This window comes from Lonchura striata, chromosome 10 (genome assembly GCF_046129695.1).
Source record: "Lonchura striata isolate bLonStr1 chromosome 10, bLonStr1.mat, whole genome shotgun sequence".
Lineage (NCBI taxonomy): Eukaryota > Metazoa > Chordata > Aves > Passeriformes > Estrildidae > Lonchura > Lonchura striata.
This window is the reverse complement of record NC_134612.1, coordinates 7,463,907-7,478,977: the sequence shown is the minus strand read 5'-3', so window position 1 is coordinate 7,478,977 and position 15,071 is coordinate 7,463,907. Positions and strand designations below refer to the sequence as shown.

Sequence of the window (15,071 nt, the reverse complement as noted above, 5' to 3'; positions counted from 1 at the left end):
CCAAGAGCCTGAAGTCTTAGAACATGGTGTATGAATTGAAGAGTTGGGAAGAGGACTAATGGCAGATTAAGTCTAATGATAATTGATAATTTTAATTCTGCCAAGTTTTTATCCTGTGGTGAAGTGGATTTATCATCCATTTAAACTTGGAAATTAATAAATAAAAGTCAAAATATCTATTGGACATTTTAGGGCATAGAGATATAGGGTAAGAACTGATAAAACTTGAAGGTGTAATTTTATACTGGCCTCCTGAATATATTTAATCACTGGGGCTGTAACTGGAAACATCTTTTCATTGTCTTTGGCTGGAAAGGCAGAATTGGAGAGGTTAAAATATGATCCCTTGCAGATTATACACCTAAAATGAGAGCTGTGATCAACAACAGAATCCAGACTGTAGATGTGTAATGAAAATATTAAATATGAATGCAGCAATAATTTATTTAAATTCACAGATAAGCATATGAGATGAGAAAGCTTCTGCTGAAACCACAGCACCAGCTGCTCTGGAAGCCAAACATTTTATGTGGCTGTCAGCATCAAAACATCAAAATACACAAGACACCAGCTCAGCTGAGGTGTGTGAGCTGCTGTAAGAAAGGTTAGCAGTGTACCTTCACAAATGTGTCTGAAGGAGGAAAACAACCAAGGCAAAGCGACAGAAGGATCCAGCCACGAGCATAGCTGCTCCTGTTGCTATTTTCTGTGAGTTGTTTGCAAATCTGGCAATAAATCTCATCTCTGTAAAGAAACATGTGAGAGCAACAGATAATTCACTGTCTGAACTCTCTTTAGCTGTTTCGACTGCAAGCTTAGCAGGATTGTAGCATGATGAAGTAGTTCTGAGCTAGGTTCAACCACAACAGCTAGGATAGCACCTGTAATGCATCACAGGAATAGCTTTGTTATGGAAAAGGCTCCAGGCATGCTTAGGGCCTTTTGCCACCCCTTCTCACTCAAGTGTAATTCCCATGCTGAATTCACTTCTGTGAGAAGCAGAGGGCTGTGCAGGAAAACAACTGCTAGGTCATCCAGCTGTGAAATGGCATTTCTGTCCAAGAGTCTAGATGTGTAACTTGCTCTGACCTCTCTGCAGCATGTGGATTGTAGCTCATGGCTCTTGTCTGTCTCCTTGTAGGTGGATTTGGGGATAAGGATGGGGGACACCCTGCTTAATTTTATATCTACATATTTATATATTTACATATTTATATATTTATATACAAACTTGTAGTGTGTCTTGTACAGAAATGGAGAAATGACAGCTTCAGAGTAAGCTTTTGAAAATACAAGTTATCTGCATCAAGGACAGGACCTAAGGGAAACAGATGCAAAAATCTGCATACAAATAAGACTGTTATTAAAAATCATCTTAATTTATTCTAGACTCTTGGAACACATATTTGTCAATTCCGATGTGAGAGGACATAAGTTGGATCAGATTTTTATTCCCTCATAGGACATTTGATGAAACACAAATGGAGGGTATAGGTATTTAGCCTGTGGCTATTATGATATATGGATTGAATGCAATTTTTGCCAGCTGAGCATTTGCTTTAGGGAGTGTTTTGGCTGAAACAAAGTGACTGTAGATAGAGGAATGCAGCCCATGACTGAGGTCAAGGCATGGCCTATGTCTGTGGGCTCTGTTGAAGAATAGTCCTTTGGATAAAAAAAGGAGAGTATTCATGAGGTCAGGTCAGAATCAATGAGCTTCTGCCATATCCTCACACCATGCTTGGCCTCGTCCAGCCTCACACTGCTTGTGATCAGGATTTATCCTTAGTGTCTGATACACTCACCAATCCAGACCTTTGACCATCTCTGATGTGGGGACGTTGCTTGAGTGCTCAAAAAGAGGCTATTGGGCCTCTTGAAATAGCCTCAAAAAGAGGCTATTTCATCCATCTAGTATACATTAACTCCATATTTTTTACTCCTCTGAGTGACTCTTCTCCCTCATTCTAGGGCAGTGCGCCACCTTCAAGTGCTATTGAGTCACAGCCCTGAGCTCTGCCCCTTTCCATAGCTGTGGGATATTCAGAAAGCCATACATGGAGGCAGCTGGCCTAAACTGCACCATGAAAATAACAGAAAAGGCAGTAAGGGAGTCATTCTCCAGGACTGTGGAAAAAGGATGCTGGATTTCCTTGATGCAATGGGCAGCTGGCCCTAGGAAGGGGGTACAAAATTCCTACCTGATGGCAGGACGCAGAATTGCATTGCCAATAATGAAGTGTACTTTTTCTAGGTTGGACATAGGTCTCTGAGAGATTGAGATGTCCTCTTGGAAAGCCTCTTCTCCGCTTCGTAGCTGCTCTGTCACCTAAAAGAAACATTAGAACCCCAGAGTGCTCTAGAGATCTCCCCTCTTAGCAGGCAGCTCTCCCATAAATGAAAGACATTCCTTCTCTATCCTACTGGCTAAACCTCTTCCTGCTCAGTGCAGGAGAACCAGGCCATATTACCCCCCTTCCTTCTAAAGATAACTCATTATATGTGCTGTTACAGCACTATCTCTGGCTGGAGAATTTTCATATACTGTCCTGTACAGCCCTAATCACATGGTTTTCAGTCTGCTTAGGCCTCTGGGCAAGCTGTTCTGTAATGCCAACAATTCTCAGTAATAAATTTCTCCTTGTGTTCTCTGCCAGAGAACAGATGACATCAGTGCACATGGGGATCGTTTCCAAAGAACCCTGCACCAGGTATCCCACAAAGGGCTGCCCTGGCTTGGCAGGGAAACAAGTTCTCAGCTGGGAGGTTGCTCACATAACATCTATCAGAAGGTGAAGATAGCGTTTCAGGCAAGAAAGGGAAGCAGTTTATTTCTACCTCTTACCTTCCCTGTCAGCTTGGATGACCGTTTCAGTTTCAGGGATGAAATCCCCTTAGAAATCTTGTTATCCCTTCTTCCTTCTTTCTGCAATACACATTACCATTATAGGAAATCAGTTTAATGCACAGCAAGAATGATTCATTAAGGACAGAAAGATGCTCAAGTGAAGATGTTGTTTTTTTTTTTCCTCTCATTCCAGAAAGAGCTGAGTGTCCTGCCAGGACATTTGCACTTGTGGGTTTTCAAGTACAGTAGCATGAAAGAGTTCCTTTGCTTTTCTCACTCTTGGTAGAACAGCACAGAAACCAGGGAAAGCAAATGAAAACACAAATATAGCCTACTTGTCTCACCATATTTGGGCTGTCATTCCTCAACTGGACCTGGTTTTTCCTGCCAAGTGTGTCATATATCTGTGTCATCACGGAGCTGCTCTTGGTGGTGGCACTCTTGGCAAACATTGCTGGCTCTGGCAGGTCCCCCATGAACCTCAGGATGATCACCCACACAGCTAGAGAAGCCTATAATAGCAGAAAGCACAGTCAGACACTGCCAACAGCAGCACACAACACTTTCCTGCTAAAGGAAGAGGGTACAGCTCTGGTGGAAAGGTCAGATTTCCTCTGTGACTGCTGAGCCCTCACATTCCCTTTACTGGCACCTTAGAGATGTGCTGTGGCTGGAGGGAAAGGGTGAAGACTTGGCTGAACTGCACTCTGCATTTGCTGGCCTGGACAGATAAGCAGTGGAGTGGAGTCTGCCAGGACCTTTCATGCCCAGAACTAGAAAACCAAGTAATAGCAAAGTTCTTCAAACATGGGGTCCTCCATTCTGCCAGGCTGCTTAGAATTAAGGAAAATGCCCTCCTCAATCCCTCTTCTGGTTTAATGGGATATTGGAGGCCTGGCACTCCCCCTTCTGTCCTAGCTCAGAAACCAACAACCCTAACAAGAGCAGAGATAAGCTGCTATGCTTCTTCTCTCATGCTTCTTCTCTCCAGTCCGTTTTTATCTGCAAAGGGTGTCTGGAGCAGTCAAAACACACCTCTGAGTTCCCTCTTTGGGAAAGAACAAAGGTGACCAGAGATCCTGCACTGAGCAGGTGTTTGTGTGAAGTGTCTTCCAGCAAATAGCCAAAAAATGCTGATGGGAACTGCTGCTTTCAATACCACAGCTCAGGACTATCTCCTTGGCTGTGGAGTCTCTGGTTTCCAGGGCTGTGCCAGAGCCAGGACCCAAGGATGATGGGACCTGTAAAGCCAGGGCTATGGAGAGAGTAGGTTCAACATGAACAAGGAGCAAGATACCAGGACGTTGTCCTTGTCTTCATGGTAGAGTAGTGGGTGCCGCAGCTGTCTCCGGATATGTGTATGTGTAGAAGACCCCTGGAAATAAGTAGCTGCAAACTTGGGGAAGGTGTAGTCTTCCAAACCAAGTGCTTCCTCTTCTAGCTCCACACTCATGGGAACCATGTCCAGGTCCACTTCCTCCAGCTTGTTCGGCTTTGTTTCTAAGTCCTGTGCAGAACATGAGGAAAAAGCATATTTTCTTTTACTGAACTCTGATATGCTTATGTTTAGTTTTGGGTTTTTTTCCTTTGGCCATAGGTTTTTCAGAATTTGCCTTTCCAGCTAACCCCAAAGCCATTTACAGTTTACCAAAACATCATTTGGACTCAGAGTTCGTCCTTCTGAAATGCATCCATTCCATATGGTCTTCCTGTCTTGGTCCGCAGCAAGAATATTTCTGATGGAAAATCTAGGTGATACTGTTTACATCCTGTACTTATCCATACCATTCTATTCTGCCCAACTCTTCCTACAAAATTCCAACCTCCACAGCTATCAGGACAAGTATATCACAAGTGTTGCCTTCTAGAATATGGTATAACTTGGGTCATGAACTTTCAATTTGTTTCAGGCAGAAAATCACTGAGAGCACTGTACGCAGAGCATGAGGCTGGTGCCAAAATGCAGAGGGTGGTATTGTTTGGCTGGGCCAAAGAAACAAATGCAAAGTTTGAAGCTATATAGTCCCTAGACTGCATGTGACCAAAAACTTTTGGGAACTCACCTCTGCAAGAGATGCCTTAGTGACTGGATGACTAATCTGGGGGATTCTTTCACTGAACAGAAGTTCACTAAACAGAACTGACCACTGATGGAATTCCAACTATCAGTGGGCTTACACAAGGGACAAGCATGACCCATTACCAGTTTGCAGCTCTGTACCTCAAAACCCAGAGGAGCCTGTCCTTCTTGGCCTCCGATCACAGAAGGTAAAAACCCAAAAATTTTGTCCACCATTTCCTGGTCACTGATAACATCATGATTTGCTGGTTTATTGGCAAGCACGTTCCTCCTCGGTCTTGCTTCTGCTTCCTCTCTCCCCTGAGTTGGCAGATGTTCCTTTAAACACAGAAATAGGCGACTTGAATGTGAACATCATGAATGAAGATCATTCTGCTAGAGTGAAAGGGTATGAAGATGAAACACTTTTACAAAGCTGTGTGACTGTGAGGTCCAGCTCTGCCAGTGCAGTGCTGAAACAATAAATCAAATGTTGCTTGTGTCAAACAGTCACAAAGACCTGGAACATCAGCAGCAGGGCCCTGCTCTTACAGCTGTCTTTATGGACTGTTTGCCTATTGGTAATGATGTGCAATTATATAAAAATTGAATCAACAGGAGATAATACAGGAAAAACACAGAATTTCTAACAGCAAAAAGCCCCACAATATTTAAAATTTTAAAATGTTTTGTGTTATGAGACTTGTAATGGCATTGGGCATATTTGGCTAAAGTGCTACCTTATGCTGCAAAAGAAATGTGTATGTATTTGCCTTATTATATTTTCAAAGCATCATTACAAATAGGATTACAACTCTGTCTTATCTTTCTTTAAATATAGCAGTGCTCAGAGGTTTGAGCAAGTCCACAGGTGTGAGCTGGGTAATGCTGGCCAGTGTTCCTCTACCAGCATACCTACCTTTTGTAATCTCATAGCCTCTTCCCTTCCTTTCAGTGGTCCCAGGTCTTTCAAGTGGATATTCCTGGCTTCCAGCTTGTTCTGTGGACAACAGGACTGTTCTGTGACTGTCTAACTGCTGAACGAACTCCCTTCTGCCTTTAATAAACTGTCCACACCAGGACTTTGTCCCAACAGAGTCTTAGTTCAATATTTGACATTTTAGGGAACAGTCCATAGGCAGAAATCTGCAAACTGGCTTAGTCCTGTTGGTACAGCATTAGTACAGAAAGGAAATCAGGGAGAGGCCTCTCATGTGCTATGGACTGACAAGGGTAGCACCTACCAAGACACACTGTGTTGGGATTCCCTTCTGGCACTCCCTGAGTGCCACCCTGCTGTAGAAGTTAATTTCCCCTTGCAGAACTGGCTGATGCACACAGATCTTATCTTTTCTCCCTTCTGTCACAGCCACTGCAGCTGTATCAGTGAAGTTTTGATCCACGATAATGATCACATAAAGCAAATGTAAACAAGATCAATCTGCTTAACACTCTGCTTTTGTACTTAGCAAGAGTTCAAAATAAAACACCCCAAAATGAATATCCACACCCATTGCTATGTGAAGGCAACACTTGCCGGTGATAAAATCTGTATTGGAAGTTCATAGAAACAATGTGTTCACGAGGTATCTGTGAGCATTACCTCCCTCTTTATCCTCCGGTAGGTTTGGCGAGCGAGCATGCCCCTTGCATATGCCTGTATGACACAGGCAGCTTTCTTCTGCTCTGCCAGCCTCTGTCGCAGCAGGAAGCCGCGGCACAGGGCCTGGAAGGCGACGATGCGAGCCCGCGTGGCCTCGTACTGCTGAGCCAGCTGCCGGCTGCGGTACAGCGCCTGCAGGCGCCCGAAGCCCAGCAGCACCTGTGCGGGGACAGGGACAAGTCATGGCTCCAAACCGTCGAGACGGGTTGGGATGAGTAGAAGACAACAAAATTTGGTAACTGGATAAAGACACTAGAGGTGGCTAATGTAATAGTGCCCTTTATGCTTTGTTTTCTAGCAGTAATAGGCCTTTAAAACTAGCATATAGAGTTATTTGGGTTATCTGTTCTAGGGAGTGGCTAGAATTGACAATGGTAGCCTGGGATCATGACAAGAGAAGGAACAGAGCAGAAATGAAGCCAGGTGAATGGAAGCAATCAGACAGGAATTGCATCACTGAATGTTTCTGACTAAAATTGGCAGTTTCTCCTTCCCATCTCAAATGGGATGTATGGGATATAACAATAATAATAATCCCTGCCACACAAATACATAATCTGTGAGTGCCCCCAGTTTTCCTCACCCAGAAAATGCACCATCTATAGAAGATCAGCCAGGTTTTTTTTTCATACAGAATCACACAGAATTGTCAAGGTTGGAAGAGACCTTCAAAATTATCTACTCTAATTGTCAACCCAGCACCATCATAACTCCCCTAAACCATAGCCACAGGTGCCACATTCAGATGCCTCTTCAACACATGCCAAGATGGTGACTCCCCCACCACCCTGGATAACTTATTCCAGTGCCTGACCACTCTTTCAGTGGATTTTTTTTCCTAATATCTAGTCTGAATCTGAACCTCCCCTGGCAAAATTTTTAATAATGTGAGATTAATATAATGACTTTTCTGGTAATTTTTAACAAAGTCCCAGTTTTCCTGCAGTTTTCCAATTGTGGGAGATACTTTGCTCATAGCGTGGTGATGATGCACAAAGGCTAGGCTTGTGTTTCTGACTATAAGAAGTGTGGGACCACTTATGTATTAGGTTTCTGGAGCCAGGCCTGCCAAAGGTGAGTTTGGTTTCTGAAATATCCTACCCCCGCAGCCCCCTGAAGTTACCAGACTAGTCCAGATCTGAGAGGGCTTTGGGGAAAATATTTCAGGGGCATTGGCAAAAGATTCCAAAAGAGGCTCCAACCCCCGACATGGTCAAGGTGTTTATTCCAGGGGAGAAGAGGGAAAGAGAACAAACAAGGAAGAGCAAAGCCTTATCTAGACTCCTGCTCAGGAAAAGATAGTTGGCTTTCAGCCAATTAGGTCAAGAAAGGAAGGAAAGGTTAAACTAACATGGTCACAGCCACAGGGGTCTCTGGGGAGGGAAAAAACATTCCCCAGAGCAATCCAACTGGTTCCTATTTCACCAAAAAGCAGAAATGTCACAGGTTCAGCAAGCCCTGAGAGGTCCCAGAGCCCTCCTTGGACTTTATACTCTCCTTTACATGCCGTCATCTTGTCTATTCTCCCTTCAGTTGGGACAATCTTAATTCCTAATACTCCTCTCAGTCTGACAGGGTACAATATATAAACACACTCACGCAGAAATATATATTCATTCATACACCTTCATCTTACCATTCTGAATTCCTTCCGGCAGCAGTAGCCTCTCCAGGCTGACTGAATGGCTACAGCAGACCTCCTCTGTTTCAGGAATTGCTTCCTAAGCAGACAAACATGTGAGGTAACAAACAAAAGGTTATCTCTGTTGTTTCCTATGCTAGTAGTAGAAAATGAGGTGGCTTTTTTTTCTCTTTTATGTCCACAGTCTGATGTCAGCCTTGTTGCTGCAAAAATACTCATAGCAACTACAGCCCAAGCTAATTGCTGTGGTCAGAGAGCTCTACAAGAACTGAAAACCCTCACATCAAGACTGAACAAGTTAACTTCCCCATCTAGTAACCTCTTTCTCTCCATTTTGCTGCCAGGATGAGGAGCCCATCTGAGCAAGATGAACCTCCCATGGCACAAACTGTCACACTGCAGCTGAAAAAGGCAGCACATAGCTCTGGCAAGTTAAAAGTAAAAGCAAAGTGAGCATTTTGGTTTGGATACTCTGTTGGATAGCAGTCAGAGTCTGAAAAAAAAAGAGAGAAGTTTTGGGGCATTTGTGTCATATTTTTTAGTTCTTCCTTCACTATGGTCAAACCAAGACTCAGTCCTATATCATGGTTCTGATTGAGGGGATACAAGACCCATAAGTACAAATCATGATGTAAAGCACTTAATGAAGAAAAGCATTTATTCGACAGCAACTAAATTTCACTTCTGAAGAGATTTCAAACTAAACCAGACGCAATGCAAGAATTAGGCATCTCTGGCAAAGAGAAGGACTAGTTAGTTTCTATCTGATTCTTATCAATATATCAAAGAAGCATCCTATATAAGAGAATTCTTGTATTTCTGAGAAGGACACAGATTCCATGGGAATTTCCTGCTTTCCAGATGTCTACTGTTTACTAAAAATCTTAAAAGCAAGTCCTCCTTTCAAACCTTCCTTTTCATACATGCCACAGCCCTGCATTTTGAAAAACATGACGAAAATAACAAAACTGAGCCAAAACACATCTTTGTCCGACATCTGCATAGATACACTCTGCATTATTACATGATGAGCATGAAATTTAGGCTGGTGGAAGGTATAGCCTGTTACATTTTGTACTCAAAAATGTGGCATGGAGTGTGTTAAGCTGCACCACAAAGATTAGTTACTTCAAAATAAAGCAAATTCCCTTCTGTAAGATCACTGACCTGTCCTTCAATCCTCTCATCACCTTCTGGATAAGAAGAACCTTATCTGTGAGTATATTTTGGCGTTGGAGCTCCAATACAGTGTCATGATGATCCTGTTAAAAGAAAGTGTGGATATGCCAGCTTAGCAGACACACCTACAACCTCTGGAAATGGGACATATGATCAAAAAGAGACCCAAAATCAGCATGATGTAGTATAATATGACTAAAATGCATTGATGGGACTGACTGCAGTAGGAAGAGTGCACACTACCTGACCAGACTTAGTCTAGATATAGCCATAAACAGGCAGGAATCTCCCTGCAGCAAGACTGTTTTCAGCTAGGGGTATGCTACAGGCAAGGTGGTCCTCTGCAACAGTGCACTGATATTCTGTTCTTTTTTATGCTCCGATACATTGCACTGTGCTGTTTCAGCTGCAGCACTGTAGCACAGAAACAGGATCAGTCTCTCCTACGTCAGATCCTCTCCACTGAATCCTTTGGCTTTCAAGAAAATAGATCCACCATCAGAGAGAGAGTTTGTAAGACAACCCAGTCCTCCTTGGTTGCTATTCTTGCACAAGCAGGCCAAGCTGTACTGTGAAGCATGCAGTTTTTCACGAAAAAAGACAATAAACTGTCTTTTTTACTTACTTTGAGGAAAATCTTGGTCCTTCCAACTTGCCAGCTTTCATCCTTGCCAAGCACTGCTTCGGAGATGCTGATGCAGCTCTGTCGAGTGTCATTCTTCAGCTGATGTGCAAAAGCATCATGATGTTAGGGCTTGGCTGTGAAACACAGCAAGTACAATGCAAGGATCTATTGCCCTGCATTCCAAAGGGTGAAGAACAGGAACAGATGAGGTCTTGCAGACCTCTGGGCTGACAGTACAATGAATGAAGGTGGTTCAGCTCACATGGTCAGGAAGAGGAGGAACATGATTGCATGACTAAACATTCCAGAGTCAAGGTGTGAGGAGGACAACAGAGACCTGAGAATGTGTGATCACAGGAAAAAAACATCTGAGGGCAATGGAAATGGGGATGGTACCCTGCCTAGGATGTCTGTGAGGAGCAGTCCAAGGACAGCTGGACTTCAGAGGAGCTCTGTGTTTTCAGCTAAGGTCACAGGGAATATTTAACTATTTAGCTATAATTACTATGATAACATTCCCTGTGATGACTTCTGCTGTGCTGACTGCTCTCTCAGCTCTGCAAGCAGTCATTCAAGAACTTCCTACTGCGGGAAAGACTAAAGCCTCAAAAGGAAAAGTTAGATTAGCCTGAAACCGTGTTTTTGCTTACACACCTTTTGTCGAAGAGACCATGGCAGAAGAACTCTGTATCTCTCGAAGAACTCCTCAAAGCTGTAGCGAACTGGGTACCCAGCCTTCCTGATCTGAATGGTCTCCATCATCCCTGAGTATCGCAGCTGTTTGATACATAGCTCCCGATCAAACAACTGAAAGGGAAAGCAGATAAGGAGGAGACTTAGCACTGAAAAAAGGTACACGTGCGGTATCCCACAGAACATGTCTATTAACCTCCGGCCTCAGAGGGCCTCCAAATGGTCTACTGTGCTTTTTTAAATTGTATTTTTCTTCCATGCACTAAAATAATTCATTGCAAGCATAAACAAGTCACCCCAAACGTCTTCAATTTTGTGTATGTCAGCAGTAGAAACAGTCTGTTAACTTCAATCTGGCTACCATTTTTCATTCTAGAACTGCAATTTCAGATGAACAGTGAATTGATTATATAATTTTGTAGGTGTGAATAGATGCATTAGCAACTTAGGCCTTTGGGCATACCATGCAAAGCACAACAGGCATGTTGCTCTTTTCTTATTATTATTGTTTAATCTTACCTGAGTTTAAAAATTGGCTCACTAAGCCACATGCAGTACTTCAAAAAATTTTAAAGCACTTGATCAACACCATACAAGGTTTTACAGTAGAACCAGATCAAAATCCCCCAAGTCCCAGCTACACATCCTAATGACAAATGGACTCTTCCTGATATGTCAGATTAAGCCAAATCACCCCGCTCACAAACTCCCACAGCTCTCCTATTCTCTCTCAGGCTATTTCATACTATGAGCACAGTTGATCCTAATGGTTTTTGTTTGTTCCTGTGTTGAGGGCCCACAGATTTTTCAGTTTTGTCTTTATCTGAAAAAGCATCTCTAACTCTACTCAGGAATACACCTGTGTGGTTTTTTGCTAGCCATTACTCTATGGTGCTTTTTTGAGATGCTCTTGTAAATTAACCATGCTATATCCTCCTGTTATGTTTATTGAAGGAATACCCTGTACTTCAGCTCTTCATGGATGCAGCCAAGTACAACTATAAAATGTTACACAGAAACTGACATTACAAACTCATTACAAACTTTACCAAAGGTAAGACTCTGTATTGTTAGAACATTACCAGTGGTTTCTTGTAGTCATTTGGCTTGATGCAGCGGATGAAGTATGGCTGGCACTGCTCAAGGATTTTCATTAGTTTTTCCAGGGATTGCTTGAACTGTCCTCCCAGTGTCGAGAGCCGCTTAGTGGTATCCAAGCCCTGGGAAGAGAAAGCACATGCTGACTGCAACATCATTCACTTTCAGAAGCCAATTAGTAAACCTTTGTATTTTTGTACAATGTTACAGTATCACAAAACCACCAGAAAAAAAATTATTTACCTATATGGGAGCTACATTGGCCATCTGCACCTTATTAATTTGCATTTATTCTTGTAAAGAAACCCCTCACTAAGTGCTTTCACCTTCTTGGCACTAAGTTCTAGCAGCAGGGGTGGCTGTGGTGGAAGTAATTCCACCCACAGGAGCCCACATGCACCTGTCTGTTCCAACCAAGGCTGTGTTTAGTGCCAGGCCTGGGTGCCAAGCTGTGATTCCTGGGAGTGTGCCTGAAAACTTGGTGAGAAATGTCCATTCCCAAAGGAGGAATAAACTCCAGGCCAGATATTTTGCTGCCATCATAGCTAGGAATGCTAAAGATCAGAACAGCCCATTCCTTAGGGATTAGGGTGGCTGATCACCTTGCTCATTAATACTACAGTAAAAGTGAAAAGGCAAACTTTTACTGGAGTATAAACTGTGAGGTACTCCAGACTTCCCCAGCCTCTCTGACAGCACAATTCCACCTGTCTTCTTCACACAAATCATCACATTAGGCCTAAGTTTCTACATCTCAGTATGGGCACATTAAATTACAGTGGCAAGAGTACAGATTCCACTTAACAGAAGGACTCCACTGGCCTTTTATATACAGGCAATGAGAGCACAACACAACCTGTTTGTTTGTTTGTTTCTTTGGGGGTGTTTGGTCTGTTGTGGGGTTCTTGGAATTTTTTTCAAAGTAAATACTTTAAAGTCTAGTGGCTCACCCTTACTTCTGTGATCTTTACACCTCATCCTGCTGTTCTTACTTCTGAAGTGCCCTTAAAGTGCCCTTCTGAATACTCAGATTTCCACTCTCTGCTTTAGCTACAGGGCAAGGCTGCCCTCCAGTGATCAATCATTTGTGTCTTTGGAAGACAGCTCCTGGGAATGTCTCATTGCAGCTCTGATGCATCTTAGAGCTAGCAAGCACCCAAAGTGGGTATAATAACAACATATATGTAGTTTAGTGATTTTCACTCTCAGACTTCAGAGGCCTTTCTGCTGTACCATCAGTGGGATGGCCACATATGGCCAAAGCCCATGCCCTCATGATCTCACACATTCAGTATTGTTAAAGCTGAATTTGTTGTTGAGTTAGTGGTGACTTTTCTGTTGTGGTGTGTCAGGAAAGGAACTCTGACAAAACTCAGGACAAAAAAGTGTTTTCTGGCACATCATTCATTATTCTTTTCTGTAGCCTGCTTCTTGGGCTTCCCAATGGTGGTACCATTTATTTGAACATCAACAGCTAATTTCTGTGCATTTTGACATGGGGTAGTCCACATTTGGTATTTCCTTTCTTGAGATGCTGCTGTACTTTTTTTTCAATAACAGCCTTATTTACAGGGACAAGGCCTGTTGGAGCGTTAGATCAATGTAAATACACCTGATATTTAATCATGAAGGTATTCATAGCATTTAAGAGATGCCAAGCCAGTTATCTGCTGCTTATACCACTTCTGACATTCTTTGCCCCCAGGATGTTTACCTGTCCGTGGCCAGGTGTTCTGGACAGCAAAAAGCCACACTGGGACAAAGACAGAGGAAGAAAGGACAAGATCAGAAAACAATGCCAGGAGAATACACAGATAACAGGTAAGATTGCAAGTTGATTGTTCTGTATCCTGTCAGGAAAACTCAAAGATGTAAACAAGCAAAAGCAAAAGTACCTTCACATACTGGTGACACTACATAGCTGAATGTTCATAAATCAAGGTATGTGGAAGTTGGAGTAGGACAGAGAACCTGAACTGTGTCCCCCACTATTTTCTAATCCACTGCACTTCACACCCTTATTTTTACTAGGCACAGACACAACAGGCCCAGTGGAGAGTATGATAATGACCCACCATGTCACACAGTGACATCCAGTTGGTGACAACATGTGGGGACTTGTGGTTCTGAAACAGCCTGCAGGCATGGCTACACAGATATCCAGGGTGCATACCTGGGTGATAGGGCTGACACTGCACTTGTTTACAGCCTGAATGCCAGACCCTGACTTTTCCTGCAGTCCCCTTGGCAGAAACAATTTGAATGACAGAGATAGGGATTTGCAGAGACAGTGCAAAACAAAGAGATCAAGAACAGCCAGAGCTCTATGGAAGGCAGGAGAAATAAGTTGTTTCTGCAAGACAGTGCCAGTAAACCAACCTTGTAGACCTGATCAGATCCAAGATGCCGAATGGTCCCACGTCCCAGAACAGGTAGGGTTGTTTCCACCTGGAAAATCTCCCTCAGGAATTTGTTTTTGGAGGAATGGACCACTTGCATTACATTAGCACTCAGTGTGTCACGATTTTTCTCCAGGAAATCTATAGGATGGAAATAATATTAGCCCTGTAGCCTGCTGGCTCTAGCACCACTGTCTACCTGTAAAATCCACTTAATTTCCAGTAACTTGCAGATTGGTTTAGAGTAATCCTTCTGACCTCCTGATCAACTTCAGATCAACACTACCCTGGAGAGCCACATATCCAGATCATGCATCCATCATGCATCCAGGGCAAGTCATGCCCTTCCCTTCATCCTTACATCCAGCAGAGATAGGCTCACCTTTTGATTCGTAGAATACAACCCCAGCAAAGTGGTTGATGCCAAACTTTGTATCATGGACACTCTTAGGTGGGATGTAGACTTTACTTTTACCATGGAGAGAATTGATTTTGACAAGCATGGTGGCATCTGTGCCCTAGAAACAAATACAGATAAAAAAGGATGGTTAAGCATATTGTCCCCAGCACTGGCCTGTGCTCAGCAAACAAACAGAAGTGGTGCTTAGAGATAATAAAAGCTAAAATTCTGCCCTTATGTGTATAGTAGATCTGGAGAAAGTGCCAAAAGTATCTTCCCTTTTACATGGACCCCTGTCTCAAGCATCATGACAGAACACAATATCAAGCACAGGGCCTGATGTTCTAGGGCTGTGCACAAGCCCCCAAAACATTACTAACATCACCAGGTTGGCTGAGAGTTTACCAAATCTTTGGACCTTCCAAGCAAAGCCCCTCGCCAACCTTCTTATGCCCTCCTACCCAG

The 15,071-nt window shown here is 43.2% G+C and overlaps 1 protein-coding gene and 1 long non-coding RNA gene across 2 annotated transcripts in view; one reads left to right on the top strand and one right to left on the bottom strand.

Annotated features, from left to right (window-relative positions):
• Nucleotides 1-15,071, top strand: part of LOC144246801 (uncharacterized) — a 35,516-nt gene that overhangs the window by 6,103 nt on the left and 14,342 nt on the right. Inside the window, exon 3 of the long non-coding RNA XR_013340509.1 lies at nt 13,513-13,628. This is a non-coding gene — a long non-coding RNA (uncharacterized LOC144246801). The remainder of the gene's footprint in view (nt 1-13,512; nt 13,629-15,071) is intronic.
• Nucleotides 1-15,071, bottom strand: part of MYO7B (myosin VIIB) — a 46,689-nt gene that overhangs the window by 18,342 nt on the left and 13,276 nt on the right. Inside the window, exons 14-28 of the mRNA XM_077785633.1 lie at nt 14,589-14,724; nt 14,187-14,347; nt 11,792-11,929; nt 10,671-10,823; nt 10,017-10,115; nt 9,380-9,474; nt 8,207-8,291; nt 6,511-6,729; nt 5,827-5,907; nt 5,070-5,246; nt 4,146-4,355; nt 3,193-3,360; nt 2,846-2,926; nt 2,202-2,329; nt 618-744 (exon numbers count right to left, since the gene is read on the bottom strand). Coding sequence (XP_077641759.1) covers nt 618-744; nt 2,202-2,329; nt 2,846-2,926; nt 3,193-3,360; nt 4,146-4,355; nt 5,070-5,246; nt 5,827-5,907; nt 6,511-6,729; nt 8,207-8,291; nt 9,380-9,474; nt 10,017-10,115; nt 10,671-10,823; nt 11,792-11,929; nt 14,187-14,347; nt 14,589-14,724 — 2,058 coding nt within the window. The remainder of the gene's footprint in view (nt 1-617; nt 745-2,201; nt 2,330-2,845; nt 2,927-3,192; nt 3,361-4,145; nt 4,356-5,069; nt 5,247-5,826; nt 5,908-6,510; nt 6,730-8,206; nt 8,292-9,379; nt 9,475-10,016; nt 10,116-10,670; nt 10,824-11,791; nt 11,930-14,186; nt 14,348-14,588; nt 14,725-15,071) is intronic.